A 22472-nucleotide genomic window follows, 5' to 3' on the forward strand; every position below is an offset into this window, starting at 1 on the left:
AAGAGTAGGCATAATTTCATGGATTATGTATTGACCCATGGGTCACATTATTCTTTAGAAAAGCTGAAGGCCATGCCAAATACAGAGTTTCCAAACAATAAAACTGGACGACATCAGATGAGATAGCTTTCAAACACCAAAACTCAAAGTGTTAGAAGGAAGGGTCCTTCTGATGTAATGGATTCCTTATGTTGATGCTTCAGTAACGTTTGTGAATTGGAGCAATAAACACTGTCATTCTTCCTGGATAAATGCTGAAAGTGACATGAAACCATTATCTTTCTTTTCCTAGAACATTTTGTTTCTCCGAGCATATGCAAACTTAAAAGCAGTGGAGATGTAGAATCTCAGGTTTCTTGAGCACTTCCTACTAGGGCAGACCAAGAACTGGAGGGACTATATGTCTATTCTGGCAGGGGAGTGCGGTGGGATGTCTAGCTTCCCTACTCAACCCACAATGAATGGAGTAAAATAGTAGAAGAACAAATGTGTTATTATGCCATATCCATAATGTATCACTCCCCTAATACTTATTGAGTGATAAAAAAAAATTGTTTTGAGGACAAAATATGATTCCATCAGGTGGTTGCAGAAATGTATAAAGTAAAATCCAACTGACAACTTAGCAACTCAAAAACAACTAAGCTGACTGTTATGAAACCTAAAGAGAGTTGCAACAAATTAGAATACCTATTGTTACAGTAAATTCCACACAGGTAAAAAAAAATGAAATAGCAATGTCCTCAGGTCCACTTACCAAACAGTGTTCTTTTTAATATATTTTAGTGTAACATTTTGCAGGAGTTTTATTTCTGCTTTCTTTGGAGTGAGCATCTTGTCCGTCAGAAATGTCTAAAGAAAAGAAATGTGTGAAGTATTTTTCAACAACAAAGCCAAAAGCAACGGAAATAGCCAGAAAGGACTGGCAGGCGATGCACTCTTTGATGGTACTGGTCTTGTTTGTCCCTCATGCTCTAAAAACTGCTTATTTTATGTCTTGCCTATCTGAAAAGAACAATTTTCAAATCCATTACTGTCCCTTAAAATTAAGTCCCTCATATTTCTCTGTAGTTTGCTTGTGTGTGGGATAATAAGCCTCATTATCTTGCTAGCTATATGCCCTGTGACGTGTTTTGGTTTTTCTGATGCTCCCATGATAAATTTGGCCACTTTGTAGCTCTTTACTCTTGCCATGTTGTGATAAACTACTGTATAAAATACACACCAGTGCCTGTGTAGTTTCATTTGCAGTGTCTAAACTGTCTATTCAAAATAAGATCCACTGTTATGTGTGTCAATATGCCTACTTTTTACCCCTCGACAAGATGCTGATATTATGTATGCTCATGGCTAAATAAATTTTGTATAGGCATTGATGTCTGCCTGTCATTGCAGTTGCATTATGAAAAGCCGACATAACCATCCTGCAGGAATAAATGTAGCAACACACTGCCAGAGACCTTGAAAAAATAAAAACGAAGAGAGGCACACTAAGACCTCTTCATGTCAGCTGCATGTGTGTGTAATGTTTTCCTCCTTCAGCCATCCAACTCCCATTTTACACACACACATTCATATATCACCCTATCTAGATGACACTGGACTTTGCCTGTGGTGACCTCGGGAGCAAACTTGCCACTAATGTGATCTGACAAGTCAGCTACAAGAAAGTGCTAACTGAGCAGTATAATGGGTAAAAGGACCCTTGCCTTTATTCATACCTCAGCACTTTCACCTCAGCCCAAGTCCTAATTTTCTGAAGATAAATTAGGGAAGACATAGTTTGGGTTGTGGCTGTGTGGAAAAAGAAATCTACCCCCAGGACTCAGTTACCCCTGGGACTTAAAATGCTAAGGGTCAGGGTCGTAATTCTGCCAAACAATGGAGATTTAAATTTTTCTTTTGCCATTTTGTCTCCTCTGACTTCTAAGTCTACTAGGTATGTAACAAAATCTCACAATTTTAAAACGTCACATTATTTCTTGTCTAAGTGAAGCCTGTCAGCATATGACTTCTGGTGAAGTAAGTTGATGCAATTACTTAGAAAATGAATGCTTCAAGCCGGACACCCGGTGTCTACATTTGAGACTATTATTTTGATGGATGAAAGGAAGGAAGTAGTTTTGAGTTGCCGTGCACACACACACACACACACAAATATATATATATATATATATATATATATATATATATATATATATATATATATATATATATATACATATACATATATATATATATATATATATATATATATATATATATATATATATATATATATATATATATATATATATATGTATACACTGCTCAAAAAAATAAAGGGAACACTTAAACAACACAATATAACTCCAAGTACATCAAACTTCTGGGAAATCAAACTGTCCACTTAAGAAGCAACAATGATTGACAATCAATTTCACATGCTGTTGTGTAAATGGAATAGACAACAGGGGGAAATCTTTGGTGATTAGCAAGACACACTCAATAAAGGAGTGGTTCTGCAGGTGGGGACCACAGACCACTTCTCAGTACCGATGCTTTCTGGCTGATGTTTTGGTCACTTTTGAATGTTGGTGGTGCTTTCACACTCGTGGTAACATGAGATGGACTCTACAACCCACACAAGTGGCTCATCCAGGATGGCACATCAATGCGAGCTGTGGCAAGAAGGTGTGCTGTGTCTGTCATGTAGTGTCCAGAGCTTGGAGGCGCTACCAGGAGACAGGCCAGTACACCAGGAGACATGGAGGAGGTCGTAGGAGGGCAACAACCCAGCAGCAGGACCGCTACCTCCGCCTTTGTGCATGGAGGAACAGAAGGAGCACTGCCAGAGCCCTGCAAAATGACCTCCAGCAGGCCACAAATGTGCATGTGTCTGCACAAACGGTTAGAAACCCACTCCATGAGGATGGTATGAGGGCCAGGCGTCCACAAATGGGGGTTGTGCTCACAGCCCAACACCGTGCAGGACGCTTGGCGTTTGCCAGAGAATACCAGGATTGAGAAATTCGCCACTGGCGCCCTGTGCTCTTCACAGATGAAAGCAGGTTCACACTGAGCACATGTGACAGACGTGACAGAGTCTGGAGACACCATGGAGAGCAATTTGCTGCCTGCAACATCCTTCAGCATGACCAGTTTGGCAGTGGGTCAGTAACGGTGTGGGGTGGCATTTCTTTGGGGGGCCGCACAGCCCTCCATGTGCTCGCCAGAGGTAGCATGACTGCCATTAGGTACTGAGATGAAATCCTCAGACCCCTTGTGAGACCATATGCTGGTGCGGTTGGCCCTGGGTTCCTCCTATTGCAGGACAATGCTAGACCTCATGTGGCTGGAGTGTGTCAGCAGTTCCTGCAAGATGAAGACATTGAAGCTATGGACTGGCCCGCCCGTTCCCCAGACCTGAATCCGATTGAGCACATCTGGGACATCATGTCTCGCTCCATCCACCAACGTCACGTTGCACCACAGACTGTCCAGGAGTTGGCGGATGCTTTAGTCCAGGTCTGGGAGGAGATCCCTCAGGAGGCCATCTGCCGTCTCATCAGGAGCATGCCCAGGCGTTGTAGGGAGGTCATACAGGCACGTGGAGGCCACACACAATACTGAGCCTCATTTTGACTTGTTTTAAGGACATTACATCAAAGTTGGATCAGCCTGTAGTGTGTTTTTCCACTTTAATTTTGTGTGTGACTCCAAATCCAGGCCTCCATTGGTTAATAAATTTGATTTCCATTGATGATTTTTGTGTGATTTTGTTGTCAGCAGATTCAACTTTGTACAGAACAAAGTATTCAATGAGAATATTTCATTCATTCAGATCTAGGAAGTATAAATATATATATATATATATATACTTTTGTCATTGCCAATAAAAACAAGCCATTATGTCGAGTGCCTACTGATGTATGTAGTCTTGGTACCTCTCTGTGTTCCTGAATCTGCCTGGACCGTATTAACATGAACGTGTCCCTATTCATTCTATCTTTGGCTCAGCTAAACAGCAGCATTCATCTTAGAAATATACTTTTGTCAGTGCAGAAAATACTTTTTCTGTCATTGCCAATAAAAACAAGCCATCATGTTGAGTGTCTACTGGTGTATGTAGTCTTTGTAACTCCAAGACGCCACTCTTTGCTGCTGGACACCAACTAAGAGCTTTCCTCACTATCCTCTTTACTTCATGCAATGGCAAGATAAACTTTATGTTTAATTCATTATTTGTTCAAGTTCCAGTACCAATCTTTGAAATTATTGCCTTGAATATTTTGTGAACAAGTTTAGGTGAGCAGGCCAATTTCCTGATATAAAAGGCTGATCATGTCCCTGAATCACTTGGACCGTATTAACATAACCGTGTCCCTATTCATCCTATTTTTGGCTCAGCTAAACAGCAGCATTCATCTTGGAAATATACCTTTGTCAGTGCAGCCTCAAAGGGGCAATAATTTGTCTGTACACCATCTATGCTGAGAAGAAGAAGGATTAAAGAAACAAAAGCATTGTTGTCTATTTTTTTTTCTTCTGCTAAGGATCTATTTTCGTTGTTTTTCTTTATCCACTATATGTTTGGCAGCATCAGTTGACTGGAAATATTATTGTTGCTATCGGTGCACATCTAACGCGATCACAAAAATCAGGGCTGCAAGCTGACGTCCTTGGGGAGCCCTAGCACCCTCTAGTGGGTGGGTAGAGATGGCAGAATTTACCTGACATAGGCTCTGCAGTCAAGCAGACAGTAGATGGACCGAGTATGAATTAAGTATGAATTAAGAGTTAGCTAAGAGTTAGTTATTTACACACCCGAGAAACAGGAATTCATGTATTACTAACTAAAGTTTCATAGACTCTTAGATCAACTTAAACAGTAATATATAATTAAAAAACTCTCAAAGTACATTTATTTTATAGAAAGCATTAATAATGATTCAATTAACGACAAATGTGCTGGGGGATTTTTTTCAATACTCTATGTAATAATTTACACCGAAGGATTTATGTATTTTAAGGCTTTTAACAAATCTTTACCAAGGGGCACAGCACAACAAATGCAGAGAGCTCTGTATATGTGCAGTAAATCTTATAGTTACCTCCTAAAAACGTTTTTTTTAAGTAATATACAAAATTTCAGCAGTGACAGTATGTATGAGATGTGGTACCTTTATGCAATCAATATGGCTCTGAAGTGTTTTACTTGTGTATTGCACGAAAGGGGGAAAAGGAGGATGTTGTCACATAACGGCAACACCTTGTCAGTTAAAGATTCTTTAACTGACAAACTACATTTGTGCAAGAGAAAAAAGGAAGCGATGAAAGCAAGACAAGACAGGAAGAAGAAAAAAACCCATCTGCTTCCTGTTCATCTGTCCTCACTCACACTGCCGTCTCTGTCCGGAGTTCTCTTTCAGCTCTTCCTACAGACTGCCTTATCTGCTGGGGCAGATAACCACAGCAAGGTTACCCAGCTGTTGTGCTTCCCCCTGTGGGTAAGACATGAAGGTCAGAGGACCTCTAGCCTGTCACCCACTGTGATGTTGTAACACCAGACTCATGCCATAGTCAGAGCCAGCAGCGCAGCCTGATGTGCTGTTATTACCCCCCTCCCGACTACAGGACCAGTTTTCAGCATGTGATCTCTCTGCCTGGTTGGCTGGGACAGTAGGTGGAAGTAACTTCACTGTCCTTGCACCCCTCCCCACCATCCAACACATACATTGTGACTGCAGCAGTCCTGAGTCCTTTTCTACATCACATTTCAACAGAACATGTAGCTGCTATATTTAACTATGTGTTTTTCCAGAGGCAGCTCGGTTTTCTTGTGTCATTTTGACGTAGCCGCTGATGTCAGATAAACGTGTTAAGGCTTTACAAAAACAGGGGGATGAACTGTCTGAATTGTAATTGCATATTACAATTTCTGAGGCACTCAACTAGCTGATCTGAGTCGAACAAACAAGAGCTCAGCCAGAATGCACATTTATTCTCATCTATTTTTATGCACTTACCCCCCTCCCCCCAAAAATGAAAAAAACAAAACAAAAGCAGCTTAAGCTCCAGAGATCAGCATCTGTTTCTATGGCAGCAAAAAAATTGTTCCTTCATTTTGAACACACTAAAAGGTTGTCAGTAATGTTTACATAAAAAACATATTAGAAAGCCGGCATTCTCTGCATGAGTTCTGCATGAAGCACATCAGCAGGTGAACAATCTGCTTACAGAACACTCAATCACTGATGAACAGCTAAACTTTAATCACAAAATAATTGAACATGCCTGTATCTGTCAGCCCACTTGGGATCAACATTCAGTCCAGGACTGACTAACACTGCAAAAGAAATTAGCTGAAAGAGAGGATTGCACACTGTTCAAACTCTTCATTTGTGCTGCAGATCAGCTAGTGCTAACAGCAACACTGATGACAGAGATACAAACAGCACTCTCAGGAGAGACAGATGAATGGAGGTAAAGAGGTGAGAGGATGAATGCTCCCAGAAGACGTTGGTTTACCACCCAGACAGTCATTTAAATGTAAAACCTTTGTAAGGCTGCAAGAAGAGATTGTCCCTTAAAGGACAAAATTAAATCACTTGTGGTTTGAAGTAAATATAAAGAAGAGAGGTGAACCACGGGGAAAGCAAGAAAGGTTAGGCTATCTGCGATAGATACACCATGATCAAAAATTAACACTAGAGGTGATCAGTCAGGAAAAGAACTGGTGGAAATCTGTACCTAATGATCTTCTGTTCATTCATGAGGTCAGACATGGATCAGATCATTGATGTATTCTAGGTAGAAATGCACAGATAACAGTTCTGTGACCTAGCTATGAGCTGTCAATACAGATTTGAGCTGTTTCCTATTTTTTTTCTTTTTCTCTTTCTTATTGTTGAATAATGAACACTGACCTTAATAGAAGCAAGCAAGGTATGCACTGCTTTATGTGTTGTTCAGGGTTCTTTTGTAACCTTCTGGATGAATTGTTACTGCAATCTTGGGGTAATGTTGGTAGGATGGCCAATCCTGGCAAGGTTTTCCAGTGATCCATGTTGTCTCCATTTGTATATGGCGGTTGCCTAGTCCCAAAGCCTTATAAAAAGGTTTTGTTCCACTTTTTAGACTGATAGATATCAATTGTTTCTCATCTTTCCTTGAATGTCTTTAGGTCGGGGCATGACTGTGTTGCCTATTGGGATCTTGTTTCATCTAGCCAGCCATACTTTCTGACCATTTCCCCTTCTTTTAGAAAATTATACATTATTCTGAATAAATGTATGAGTGTTGCTCTCTTAACTTCATATCTTCACAAATATTATTCTTGTATTGACACAATTGCCAAATTTTGCATCGCTTCCCAACTGTCAACTGCAGGAGGCGATAAAGCAGCAAGGCTTTCAGAAGAAGCTAACAGGTGCTGTCTGGGTAATTGTTCCTCTAGGCTGAATTACAATACCCACAATGCATGTGTATAGGCGTGTCCTGTGCGATGGCCTTGGCCTTGTGTTTGCAGACAAGTCATTTCTGACAACACAGCAAAGGGAAACTCCCCCAAAGCAAACTCAGGTCTGAAACACGAAACCTGCAGCCGGTCGTCCCCATCAACTGTGACTGTTCCTCAGACAGCCACATAGATTTATATATACACATCAACATTACTCACACATGTGACTGGCTAAATTAATTTTGAATCTACTTCAGGTAAAAAATTAGATATAGAATGAATGCCCAGAGCTTGAATGGATGGATGTTTAAATTTGTTAAAATATAAAACAAAAAATGGGACTAGGTAATGTCTGTTAGATTATAAAAGACAGAAACTCAGAAAATCCCAGTTAATTGCATTAATACATAAATTAATACATAAATGTACAAAATAAACTGTATAAGGCACAAAGTATGTACATTTATATGCTTAAAATTTTAACTGTATTCATTTTTCTTTGCATTATTTTCACTCTTTATTTTCTTTCTCAAGACAATTTAATTTGTTAAATTAACAATTATATTCTGTCTAAATTTGACATGAGTTTTCTGGGTGTGTTTCTTTTACATTAATTCATAGCAAGGTTACGTTTATAGATGGGTTTGTATATTTGTATTGCTTAATTTGTTCTCCCTTAAATTCCCCAGACATTTGTATTTCTCAGTTTGCTTCTAACATTTTAGATTGCATTTCTAATGCCGGAAAAAAAAACAGCAAGGCTGTATTTTAAAATGTGCTGGTAAGACTATTTCCCAACTCAAATTCTCATTAAAATGCAGCTTGAGCTTCAATTGTATCGAGAACAATCAAGTACAAAACCTCTTTAATTTAGGTTCCAAGTGTGTTAAATACTGTTTTAAACTCACAGTCACAATCCTACAACAATCCCTTCAAAAGAAGAACAGTTGATATTGTAGATGTGACAACTAATATTGGATATTATGTGAAATCATAATCCTCAGCCTTAGTGTTTCCCATACTGCAAATGCAAAGGACTGCTTGGACACAATAGCACCAAACGTTACTGACAATATGCAGTCAAGCGAGAACCATTCTCCTGCCATCTGCCAAATCCAGACTCATTCATTGGATTACCAGACAGAGAGGCACGATTCATCACTCCAGTAAAAATGTATCCACTGCCGTAGAGTCCAGTGGAGGCATGGCTTAAACCACTGCATCCGGTACATTTTATTGTACTTGCTGAAGCCGATGTTCTGTCACTGACACCTATTCCACGAAGCTCTCTACACAATGTTCTTGTGCTAAGTTGAAAGCCAAATGAGGTTTGTAGATCTGTAGTTATTGAATCTGAAAACAGTTAATGACCTCTGCACACCATGTCAGAATTGGAATCAAGTGTGCCCATACAGAGAATCTCACTGCAGTTTCCATCGCTCATTTCGTATATAAACATCAGTTGAAACAACAACCACAGTGTGTAAAAACAAATATGGACAATGTCTGCTTCAGTGTGTGTGGGTGTGTGTGTGTGTTTTAATATATATAAAAGATGGTTGTGATAGTGGATGTATGCTTATTTGTTTCCAGCAGAGTAGCTGACTACTGTGGCTGTGAGGTGTTCATTGTGTTCGACAAAGAGACAGCCTGGGGTAAGAAACTGTCTCTGTGACGGTTTTTGCCATTAGTGGTCTGTAGCGCTAGAGAAAGGGTGGTTCCTAGGAACTAGAAGTGATCCATTATCCTTTTTAAGTTATTAAGAGACACCCACCCAGCAAAATCTGGTATGAACAGGTAAGTATGTTTAAGAAATACAGCAGCAATGAATACAGTTCACCTCTCTTCAGACAGTAAAAAACTGTTTTGTAAAAAAAGAACACCATTATTTGGAACCGAAGATACTTAACCACACCGAGCTAACGTGAACATCTCCACCTAAAAAAGAAATACTGTGGTCACTCGTAAGTGCTAGAAAGTTCTCCTCTCTTTCTTTTCACCTCATCTATTTCTGCCAGTTTCTCCTTGTACTGTTTTTTCTTGATTTATTTGACTGACTTTTTCATTTAATTTTGTAGTCTTATGTCATAATAGATATAACGAATCTGTAATCAAAACCTGATGGGCTCTTTCTTTGTCAGCTTTCTTCGCAACACTGAATTTCCTGTAATTCTGCCAACTAGCTGCATCATCCCAAAAGCTAAATAACACAAACACACGTTTTATATTTCTTACTATAGTAGGACTTTACATTGACTCCCACTCATTTTAGTAACTCTATTTGTGTCTAACAGTAGCACTTAACCTAGTCATTACCAGTAAATTTCTAATCGGAACTTCTCCCTAAACTGATTTCACACATGGCTCTAACCCTAACCCCCAACCCTAAAAATTAGTCTCCCCACATTAGTACCAGGCTTTGGCCCCCCATTAGGCTTATCGGTCTTCAGAAGGTAAGTGGTAATACCAGCAAAGGTCCAGAAGGGGTAACATGACCAAGTACAAACTCTCACACAGAGCAGTGGTAATGTTTCACCACCTCGACTCTTATGTTTGCAGAAGAAGAACAAGAACTGCCTGTGAGGCAAAAGCACAACAAATTTACAGCACCAAAGAGTCTTTTCTGCTGTCCTAAAACCTAAGACACGCATGACCCAGATAATATATTCACTGACAGAACACACACCCACAAAATGTGAAATTATCCTTAATTATATGTATGCCATTTCTTCTTGATGAAGTGAGGTTTGTGAACCTACAATCACCAGATAATTATGCGTCAATTAACTTTTCTATCATGACAGTAAAGGTTTGTGACAGTTCATCACAAGTGAACACGAGCATAACAATAGGAGTGTTGTGAGTCGTAGCTGATCCTTATCTCTGCATGGTTTAAAAACAGCGCTTGAGCAACTGTATGTGCTCCAAATAAGCTGGCAGTGAGCATGACCGAAAGAATCCAAGTGGCTTCAAGTAGGTTACCAAAACAGTTGTAAAAAAAACACTACCGTGGGCACAAAGACTAAATAAAACAAGCATACAACTTGTTTTATTTAAGAGTAAATAACACCAGCTTCCTTCACACAAATAAATCAGACATCTTGTCAGAAGCGAATCTACTCCACATCACTCTGCTCTTCATTTTTGCAATCACACAGAGTTTAGTGACAACCATGTGCTTAAAGACCCTGTGTTTTATTACTCCTCTGATCAAACCAGACACTTGTTCAACACTGGAGCATAACAGGAGGGTTGTGTTTATGCGCCTCTCTGCTGATGTTTATAAGAAACTTCTTTCCATTCAGTCACATGTTGAAAGGCTGACAGTGGGCAAGATGGTAGAGGCCCTGGCACGCATTAAAGGTTGTGGCATATGATTCAGATGTACTGGGCCCAGAACATCTAATTATTTACAAAGAAATATGGTGATTGTAATAAAGTTGGTAAAACATTTCAATAAGGTTTTATTTCTGAGGAGATAAATAAAAATCATCTTGTCTCCTCAGATTTACAGTGCCTTACAAAAATATTCTTACCCTTTGAAACATTTCACTCCTTTTGTCAGATTACAACCACAAATCTCAATATTCTGGATTGGGATTTTAGGTGATTGACCAACACAAAGCAGCTCATAATGTGAAGTGAAAACAATACACTATACGTTTATTTTAAATTGTTTTACAAATACAAATCAGAAAAGCATGGAACCTTGATCTCCCTGCTGAAGAAAAGCTTCACCACAGCATAATGCTCCCACCTCCATGCATCACTTCGTGTTCAGTGTGATGTGCACTGCCAAGTTTCCATAGTGTTTTCATTCCATCATGGAATGTGGTAAACTTTCCGGATTTTTTATTTTTTATTAAGTAAAATCTATTTTTTTTTCTACTTATTATCACATAAAATCCCAAAAAACACATTGAGATTTGCAGTTGTAATTTGAACAATGTGAAAAAGTTATGGGGTAGGAATAGTTTTACTATGGACTGTACTTAGTGCAGCATACAGTTGTGTGTTAACACAATCTTATGGCAGAAAAACATCAACAACGTTCTTAAGCACACTCATACTAGATAGGCCGATTAGCCTAATATGCAGGTTTCTGGACAATAGTAGGAAACTAGAGCACTTTCAGAGAGAGCACTTTGCTAAATAAATAAAATATTATTCATTTTTTATATGTTGCTGAATTTGCACCAAACAGATATATATTTTTAATATGTCCTCACGAGTTAAATTTTGGAAATGAAGATATCTGTCCAAATTGAAAGACTTATTACTCCTTGGAAAACTTCAGAAAATCTGCAAGAAGCCTTCATGGAAAACAGATATGGACTCACAATAGCTGGGATGTGACAACAACAAAAACGTAATAAATAGCAGTAGCAGAATTGATAGCAGCTTGTGATTAGTCATTCAGATGTCTGCAAAACATTTTATTATGTCTGTTTGCTTCACATGGCTATCAATCAAACTTTCAGCATGAGCCAGCATCCATCACTGCAGTCTTTAAATCCATATATTTCCAACAATAAACCAACATTTCACAAGTGAGAGCAGCGGGTTTAAATCAGAGCTCTGTGAACCCCACTCCCACTCTTCAGAAACCTGATGTATCGGAAAACTGTACCCCTCTTGCTTAATGTTTTCCTGCTTTTGGACACATTTGCAAGGATAAGAGCTAGTTAATTCTGAGGTGAGCTGAATGGCAGCACTGTGTATGTGTGTGCTCCAGCAGGAAGGAGGGCAGCCTGGGACCCCAGGCACAACTCGGTGCCGCACAAAGACCGGCTCAGTGCTGTTGCTGCCACACGAAAGGAAAACGCTAGAAATGAACTGTTTGCAGGAGCCTTACAGTACCAGCAGCGTCTGAGAGTCTCTGGGGTGCATGTGAACAAAGTATGAGCACAGTATCTGCCATCAGTCAGCTGGGTATAAAGGCCTCCCTGTTGGTATCTGTAGAGCAAATCCATCACTGGTTACACAGAGGACACAGTTTGTGTAGGATTCTTTTTTTTAAAGCTCCAAACCTCAAAATGTACTGTGTTGAGGGTAAGATATCGGTTCAGGCATCAGATCTAATGAGAATGTGCTGTGTGGGCATGTCAAACACAACATAATAGGACAACTGGGCAGTGCGAGAGAAACTCGGGAGCCTCTTTGCTCCCTTGACCTGTTCCTGACACATCAGATCAGACAACTGATATGAAGACAAAAAAGAGCAGCAGGACTTATATGACTTTTCAAAGGAGCACTTTCAGTTGTTCAACCAAACTGGCAGGAAAAAGGACACCGAATGTTTTTGTTACATGAGGTCACAATTTTTTATGATCAAAAATCTGAAAAAAAAAAACCAGTAAAGACTAATTTAAAGCTTGTCAAATACTTTATAGAGGAGATGCACTGATCAAGCTTTTCTTGGCCGATACCAACATTTCTAGTTGTCCTTAAAGTCTGACTTGTAAATTCAGATTTTTTCTTTCTAAGGACTGTAACACATAAAAGAAAAAACAAAATGTGCTGCAGATTCTTTGATAGACGTTTTGAATCTAGCAGAAAAATAATACTGATTTCCAGTTCTCTTTCATGTCTGATATGCAAATTTCTGTTGTGAAATGTTCTGTTTTTCTATTCTCAGGACCATAAACCTTAAAGGGAAAAATATGCTTCAGGTTCACTGGCAGAGATAGTAAATTCAAAGAGTGAAATTCAACAAAAACTGAAGGAACTACAAGTTTATCCCCATTTATGCATCAAAGAATGAGTTCACACTCTTTAACTTTTATTTATGTTTTATTAAACTCAATAAGTCAATTAAAGTCCCTGCTATTTAGAATTTGACCTACGTACTACCAATCAGAGCTAATAAGGGAAAACTGGCTGGTTATGATCTCTTAAAGACTGATTGGTACATATCTAATAAATTGGGTTGTTTTTATAATTCCTTCATTATCTGATGGATTGAAAAATTCTACCTCTATCAAAAAACTGACTCGGTGAAAAATTTGTTTTTATTTTGTGTTATGTCCCTTAAATCAAATAAAAAAATCCAAACTGGTGGGTCAGACCTTAAAGAAAACTGGAAACATCCGTATTGGTCTTGAAAATCCTGATCTCTGCTTCTCTACTATTTAACTTATGCATTGAAGTATATAAAGCTAACCTTTATCTATTTTTTAAACTCAAGAAGGTGCATCACAGGAAATGCTGTGATTTCATGTGTTTGTAGACCAGAAATGATAGAAGTTCTTAATTTTGATGCATTTATTGAACAGAACAAAACCCAAAATAAGCAGTACCTGACGATCACTGATAAGAACCAATATCTGGCCTACTGATTTTTTACAAAATAATTTTTACAAAACAAAACGCTTGACACTTGACAGGTAAAGTCAGGCTATTATCTTGTCACAAGGCAATGATCCACTGGAAATTAGCAGGAAATCACATGTATGTTACTTTGATGGATACCAGCCCCGCAAAGGTTTCTGGGACCTCGGCTAAAAAGTGGATGAGAACAGACGAAGACAAAAACAGAGACAAAAAAAACCACAGTGGAGCCAGAAGGTTGCCAACAAAAAATGATCAGACACCCTGTTAAAGCCATTTTCCATTCAGTAAAACACTTTCGGAGCTGTTAAACAGTTTATACAAGCTACCATATTGTTTGAAACATGACGGAGTAGCCAATTAAAATCTGACACATTCAAAGCCAATTTTACATGATTGGTAACAGTGTCTAATTTTGTTTTACATAAAATTCTGCTTAACATTTATAAACTACTGTTCAGAAATGAAATCATTACCAATAAAGCAGCTGAATTGTAGTTATACAAGACAACAGCTTTGTATTACTCATTTCAGTCAATAGGAGCAGAGAGTGAAGATGTGTGTTTATGAGTGTTTATGTGCACAACTCAAAACATGACTACAAAAAATTTGCTTTTGAGTAAAGCTTAATTATTTTTTGGTTTTACTCTAACAGGAACATATGCCATTTATTCTTAACAGAAATTACTGCAGCATTAAATTGATCTATCTGAATGTAACAAATGGTTTTCTATGTTTCTTTAATTGTAGTATTAACTTATTTCTTCCAATATTATCACCCTGGCGATTGAACACCACCAGTGTGCCTACTGTTTATTATGTGAACAAAAAATATCTAGAGAGGGACCAAATAATCAGTCAATGACCGGATTCGGCTGACTTTCAGCTTTACTGGCCTTAACCATTGACCGACCAGTCAAAAACTACAATCTTTCAATTCTGTCTTTTCCCAACCAGGCAAGGCATAATTTCCCTAAAAACAACAATCTTCATGATGGAAAGTGTTACTGAGTGAAGAGTACTCATCTAAAACTGAAGTGTGCAGTGTAACATCAGTTATTGCTCTCCATGATCCTGGTGTTAAAAGCAGCCAACGTGTGTTTTGCAGGAAGCCAATACCGAACACAAACACACCTCTAACTGAAAAATATACAATTGCGAATATTTAGCTAACCAGGCAGCCAGACTGTTAGCTAAAGTCTTCCCTACACAACATGTTTTAAAGTTTCTATATTTTCCAAAATGCATAACTACTTCCGTTGGCTGTATTTCATTATTTTTATTTGCAATTTGCCAACCAGGCACTGATGCTTTTAATAATCATTTCTATTGTGAGACAACATAAAAACATGCTATCAAAACCATTTATTGATGCAGTTATTCTTAACCAAATAAATTAACCTTCTTCAGACCAGAGTTTCATAAAGTCCTCCTGTATTGGCTCATTCATTGCCTGCAGAGATGTGCAATAAGTGAGAGCTCCTTCTGTTTTTTCGAAGATAACTTTTTGTATTGGTCAGTTATTCAGAACAACTATGTTTTTTTGTCCACTATGGAAAAACTGTTTAAAAGATAAAACAACCAACACACGGAATAGTCATAAGAGGGTTGGTATTTGCAGTTTTACTAAAATCCACCTATTATTTTTTTAATTGATGGACATTTATACAAGGAACCATAGAAAAAGATCAGCCACTTCCCTAAGGTGACACAATTTAATGAGGGCTCTGAACACACTGGTATTGTATTTACAAAGCAGGTAAACTAATGCATTTTTGATCAAATACTTAATCAAAACAGTGATTATTGAAAACATTGTCCAAAACACAATCAGTTCTGTGTCTTTATTCTTCTTTAAATAGTTAGGTTTACATAGTGATTGACTACTTTATAAACTGTTAACTTTGGTCATTATTATTACATCACCTTGCTAATAATTTAAGTGCATATTTAAAAAATATGTGCATAACTTTAATTAAGCTTGTTAAAGCAAAACGTTTGACAAAAGTGTCCCCTGATAACAACAGAAGATTTGGGCAAAAAGAGACAACAACCACATGATTATTTTCAGTTGTGAAAGGCATTTCAATCCTTCAAGACTCACAATGAGAAAACACACGTGGCGATTAGAGAAGTTCATTTGTAGATATTTATTTCTTCGGCGCTCAGATCCCGGAGGACGACACGTACACTGAGAATGACATGAGCTGGAATGAACATCTAAGGATTACAATTAGAGATATCTTTCGCCCTTGGGATCCGACTGGTGGTGGAGTGGAGGCCTGAGGAGATAGGGGAATCAGGAGGAGCTAGAAAGCCAGATGGTGGACATGGGGAAGAGGAGGGTCGAAGCTCAGCTTGAAGAGCGAGGAAGTCCGTGAGTGAAGTTCTTTAAAGCGGAGCCTTGGAAGGTAATTGGCTGAAGAGGAAATGCGGACTCGATGCTGATTGGTTGGAGTGGGGACACATGATGGAGTCATTGAACATAGCAGAGGAGGGGGTGAGTGTTAAAGATTGAATTTTTGTCAAAACTCCATAAGAACAGTATGATTTTTTTTAAAAAACACTTTACTGGTGTTTTATCCTGAGTATTAAGGGTCATCTGGTGTTTTTGTTTTTTAATAGGAGTAGAAGAAATGATGGCTATGCTAATTAATGACTAAAACCATTGACTTGAAGGCGCTAACTGCAACAACTGTACGATTTTCAGGGCCACCTTCAATAAGAGCAGCACTCATCACAGATCAAGAGAGATTGGCTGAGATTAAGAGTTCACCTTCGTCCACATCTCCAGCTGAACCTCGTGGCCGCAGGAATGAAAGAAGGTCATTAACCAGCTTCACAGTCACCCGGCCGGGTTTTCCTAACGATTATGGGCATTGAGAAAAAGCCGTCTGAGCTTGAAAAAGATCCTTGTGGGTGTGTGTGAGTCAACATTTTCATAAGATTTGCTCATTTGCATTTTTTGAGTCAACATTTTGAAGAAACAGCTTGTTGGACAAAAAGCGTGTTTTGATGTTTCTTTTAGTTCTGGTCAAAGTTCCAGTAAAAGAAATTATTGAAGAGGGAGAGAGATGCCACATGAATACATTTCTGCACCCTGCAAATATATACCAACAACTGTCTTAAGACTGCAACATGTGATGCAAATGTACATGTGGATGACAATTGTTCAAGGTCACAGCAATTTAAATGGAAGTAAAGTCTGCTTTTGAAAATAAACTAAAATGACCTAGAAAGGCAAGTCAAAATTTCATGAAACAAAGTTGCCACATTTTAAAAATATTAATTGTAATGATCTTCAGGTTGCTGGTCTATCCATATTCAAAACACACAAGTTTTAAGGTTTTGTGGATTTTGATTTTGTAACATTGTACAAAATGTCAGGCTTTGATAACATGATTATTTCACAACGAATGTCATCCCAAGGCACTTTGCAAGACAAAAGATGAGCATCGGACAGTTTTTTTAATGATCAGCTAGGTGATTGGTAAGTTTAATACCGAAACTCAGATTTATTTCCCCTATTATTCATAGTTAAACTAAATCACACAATTTTTGGTGTATAAACAGCATGGATTTTGATGCACATTTTAATTAAATTCCAATAGAAGTTAGAAACATGCTTTGCAGCATTATTGGAAGTAATCTTGTAATTCATATATTCACTGGTGGATTTAAAATTGTTTTCTGTATCAAAGAACGTGAAGGATATTTTTCTCTTTTATGTTTAAAGGTCCTTCGAAAAAAAAAAAAACAGAATCAGGTCAGACCTCAGAGAAAATCATAAATTGCCATTGGACAGGAAAAGGACATGGACATCTAATGACATCCATGTTCTAGAAGTACATTGGAAAACACTTAACAAACAGACAGTATAAAGGTGACTTTAGCCCAACAAGATTTAATTGTGTTTTTAAAGCAAAACTCAAAGTAACTAAAAAAGTGAAAAAAAGTGTTGCACGCATACTCTTGGTGGCACTGATGAATGCAAAGGTGCTCATCATAACAGGCGAGAGATATGACCAGTAATTACAAGGGATGTCTTAATCTGGTCCCAAGTATCAGACAAGGGTCCTGATCGATGTATTTCAAATTATTTTTATCAGAGTCCCTGACTAAACTCAGCAACAAATGTCTACTACCTCTCTTCATGTGCACAGCTAATCAAAATATCAAGCCAATGCGAAACAGAGAGGAAAAATGCTAATGTTAGCTTAGCATTGAGCAAACTGCTCAATGCTAAGTTTTTCAGTTTTGTTTATTTATATAGCGCCAATTCACAACACATGTCGTCTCAAGGCACTTCACAAAGGGTTTGGAATGGTATAGGGTTGTTGGGGAGGTTAGATTAAACTACTGAGTGTTAGAGTTTGGCCGATTTAGAATGGGCTATGTGTAGGGGTACTAAATAAAATAATACACTGATAAAGTGTGTCCATGTAGAGCCCACTGGTGGCCATTGTTATACTAAAAACCACAAGGATCGGGGGTACCTCTCTCTGTCAGACTGATTATAACCACTGGAAAAGAGAAGGGGTCACACAGGTAGCAGAAATGGAGGGTGTGTTTGCACCTCAACCACAACTGAGCCGGTTTAGGCTAAACCTGACTCCCTCTTAGCAGAGGAAAATATAATTGTATAGTGTTGTTTCCTGTTGCATTCTGTGAAAGGTGGGTAACTTTAAAATGGGCTGAGGCAATTCAATCGAATCATATAGATTTGAAGTCAGGTACATACATTCCAATTAATCCTAATCATTGAACAGTGCAGTCAGATTCAGTTATTTATTCAAATTGGATAAAAAGTTTTTCTATCTAAGGAAACCCAGCAGATTGCATCCAGTCAGTGACTTGTAGCATTCAATCCTCCTGGAGGAGCATGTAGAGACAGTGGACAGTCACTGGCGCTGACTTTGCAGCAATCCCTCATACTGAGCATGCATGTAGCGACAATGGAGAGGAAAAACTCCCTTTTAACAGGAAGAAAACTCCTGCAGAACCAGGCTTGGTGTGAGTGGTCATCTGCCACAACCAACTGGGGGTTTGAAGCTCAAAGTTAGTTTGAGGTCTGTAGCTGTATATGCCTCAACAAAATATCTTTCCCCAACTAGACAAACAGATCTTGCAGCTTCCAGAACATTGCTGGTAAGTAAGTGTTATACTGATAAGATGTACTGTAGTATTTTACTGCACTTAAAAACCTCTATGTTTTAAATTTGGGCTGCACGATATTTGGAAAACACAAAATTGCAATATGATTTCTGGATTTTGCCATGAACATCTCATTAAATGACCAGTGTGATTGAATATTTTGTGCAGCTCTACTGATTCAATTGAAGCATTGGACTCCAACTCACTATTATCCAAGGCAAATTTTTTAATAACTCAAATATATATTGGAGGTAAAAAATCCATAGTGAGACATCTTTAGTACTTGTTTTTGTTTTGCTCACTAAAGCACATCAAGCATTCACAAATTTTGAGTTGATAAATGTAACATATTTTTCCTGGGACTCAACTTTCTCATTTTTGAAGTATGACCGAAGCATTAGACATACTCTTTCTCCAAAAACATTAATTTCTTGCTGGAAAAATTATTGATAAAAGGCTACAAAAATGTCTTTAAGGAAATTCAAGTGACAACTTAGCAAATTTCCTCATATAACAGCTTCGACCTAGAAGCTTCATCTTTCAACACATTTCAGTTTGCTGGCTTCTGCCATGTCTGTGACTTTATTTTGAAATCTCTTGGACATTTGGCATACTGGTACCAGTAACAACAGCCTCTGGTGCCCAAACTAAACACGAGTGTCATCCAGCAACAGTGTTGACAATCTGAAAAAGCCAATTTAAGGATCATTAGAAATACTGGAACAGTCTCATGCTTGAGAGCAAACTGGCAACCTGCACACTAGTACAACCACACACACATTAAGAAAAAGTGGCGCTCTACAGTCAGCATGCGTTTTCCTTCCTATCGGTGACAGTTATGATCCCACAAGAACAGCAATCAATGACTGGAAAAGCCAAAACAAATTGAGCAGAGCTACCGTTGTTTCTGAGTCCATTGACCCCAGATCTGTTTGAAACCACCTCACTGAAGCCCATAGAAATTCAGAAATCAAGAAGCGAGTAACAGTAGACTAATGTTTAGCAAAGCACATTTATAATGCAGTAACGTTAATCGGCTGTTGTATCAACACTCACCTTTTTCACAGTCATACAGGAAGAAAAATTTGACCTTAAGGGCCAGTCCAAGGATATTAGAGGCCCTAAAGAGAATGTCATATGGGACAGCTGCGGCTTAGTGCAGTCGTCTTTCAATACAAAAGTTGTAGGTTCAAATCCAGCTTACTCTTGAAGCAAGGCATGCAATCTTGCCCTAGCAAAGCACCTAACACCAAGTTTTCTATACAAATCTGTGTATCGATGTGTGTTTTTGAGTGTAAACCAGTGAATGTGGATCCAGTGAAAAACACTTTGAGTCGTCGGTGTGACTAGAAAATATTAAAATGTTTCTTTTTTATTTCTAATAGAAACTCTCACGGGGCATCTGGAGGTCAGAAATTATGTGGTTCTAGTGTAAATTGCTTTGAGTGGTCAGCATGACTGGAAAGGTGCTACATACGTTTAGCAAATTTACCTGTTCGTTTAGAAGACATATAAATAATGTAGCTTTAATTATCCAGAAAAAGTCAATAATGTATGAAAGCTGCTTCTTTTACTTATGCATTGAATCAGCTTTGCTGATAGCTTCTCGAGTCTTAAGACACTTTAAAGTTAAAATCTCTACACATGTGACTATCATTTGAACGGTCTTTTATTCTCATTTTATTTATTCTCTTTCAGAGAAAATCGTTTGTTTTTAATTACAATTCTTTTGAAAATGTGATACCATACGTTTTGCACCTAGATCTATTCTATAATTATATTAATAAATAGAAAAAAAATAACTGGTCCTATGTGTAAATCTGCCTTCACCTCTACAGCTTCGGAGTTGTTATCTTGTCTCCAACTTAGTTTGAAAACCAATCCAATACTGTGTCACTGAAGCCTAAATGTTTCAGACATCTATAAAATAAAATGCTTTAGAAAGATCTACGGAAAGAACAGCACATTATTTTTTTTTCATAATAATATTAATGTTAATTATACCGGATGTAAACAAAATATAATTTTTAATTGATAATTGTTCAACCTGTTGTAAGAAGTGTAAATATCAACCCTGTGAGAAGCTTGAAATAGGACGCTAATTATCTAAAACATTAGTACTGATGTGTACCTCATGTAGTAGAGTTACTTTTGCAAACCTGACTTGTATGACAATTCTACAGCTTTCGGGGATCCCTAACCATCTTCTTAGTTCTCTTCTGCCTTGGGCCGGATGTATTCTATTGAAGAACAGCAAACTGTAAAATTATTATAAAATTAACTCATCTGTTCAAATGAGCCTGTCTCGTCGCATGCCAGCCATCAGCACGAATACAACCAAAACTTACAAGCTTTGTGGCCTTCTATCTAGTTTTAAGCGGGTCATCAACAGGTGTGGAAACTTCAGCGCGTCTCATATGATGTTTCTGTGCATGCAAACTGTGAGATGTACTTACACGAACGCGTGGTAGATGAACGCCCACGCTCTGGGTCTCTCCAGGACGTTGTATAGGTAGTTCTGAAGCCGCCGGTAGCGCACGTTTCTTCGCCCGCTCTGGGCACTGTACACCAGCGGCTTCCCCAGGAGACTGAGCCGGGCTCCCTGCTTCCCTGCCAGACTGTCAGAGCCGCGACCGCCAGCGGCGTTGGTGCTGCTGCTGCTGCTGGCGGCGGTGGTGGCAGAAGGAGACAGCAACCCATCTCCCGCGTTGTTCATCATCTTCCGTCCGGACTCCACATCTTTTACGCCATAGCCCTCGCTATGAAGCCTAGGTGAGGCTCTCATCCAGAGCCCACTACCTCCACCTCCACCGCTACCTTCGTCTCCGCTGTGGTTCCTGGGCATGGCATCACCAAAGCTGAAAGCAATACACTCCTTCCTACACGTGTGAGACTCTGAGCTGAGAGTGAAAGCAGTAGCGCCCGACCCTAGCCCGGCCCGGCACAAGTTCACCGCCCTCTTTCTCCCTCTTACATCAACCTCCCATTATACACAAAAACCCCAGCGCGCCTTAAAGGTGCCCACGTGTGTCTGCCTGGCGGAGAACAGACTGCAGGGTGTCCGTGGGTATACAGCGCAGGGAGATGGTCATATTCCACTGCGCTTTGCTTTGCAGCCTGTTGCGCGTCAGTGGGAGATGCGCATTAGTGATGTTGTCTTATCATCACATTTATGTTTCTGATCATCATGAAGGAATAAAAGCCTTCTGACTCCGAGTTTCTTTGTTGTCAGAAGGAGCTGGCGCGCCGATGCAGATTTGATGCAAATGAGTAACCGTCGCATTAATGTTTTTTTTTTTTTCGTTTATGATTATAATTTTTCCCCAGAAAGGTTCACGATTAAACAAGCATCATTTATAGCCTGTAAAATAAACATGGGTTTGAACTGAGATTATATGTAGTGTGCAGTACTTGCACTTGATACATGCAGAAGGCGTAGTGAGCAACATCCAATGTTGTAAAATAACACATTTATTTATTTTGTACCTCGGATTGTGTTTATCTTTCAAATAATGCAGCGCAAAAGTACAAGTTTTCATGCCTCTAA

General features: G+C 38.7%; 1 protein-coding gene across 5 annotated transcripts in view; it reads right to left on the reverse strand.

The window, feature by feature from the left end:
- The window catches only part of LOC124868700 (potassium voltage-gated channel subfamily KQT member 5-like), a 159115-nt gene extending 137259 nt beyond the window's left edge, over positions 1-21856 (reverse strand). For all 5 annotated transcript variants that reach the window (XM_047366212.1, XM_047366208.1, XM_047366210.1 and 2 more), the window contains exon 1: positions 21382-21856. In XM_047366212.1, the coding sequence (XP_047222168.1) occupies positions 21382-21770 (389 nt within the window). In that variant the 5' untranslated portion in view covers positions 21771-21856. The remainder of the gene's footprint in view (positions 1-21381) is intronic.
- Positions 21857-22472: the final 616 nt, after the last annotated feature.

Source organism: Girardinichthys multiradiatus, chromosome 5, assembly GCF_021462225.1.
Source record: "Girardinichthys multiradiatus isolate DD_20200921_A chromosome 5, DD_fGirMul_XY1, whole genome shotgun sequence".
In the NCBI taxonomy this organism is placed as follows: Eukaryota; Metazoa; Chordata; class Actinopteri; order Cyprinodontiformes; family Goodeidae; genus Girardinichthys; species Girardinichthys multiradiatus.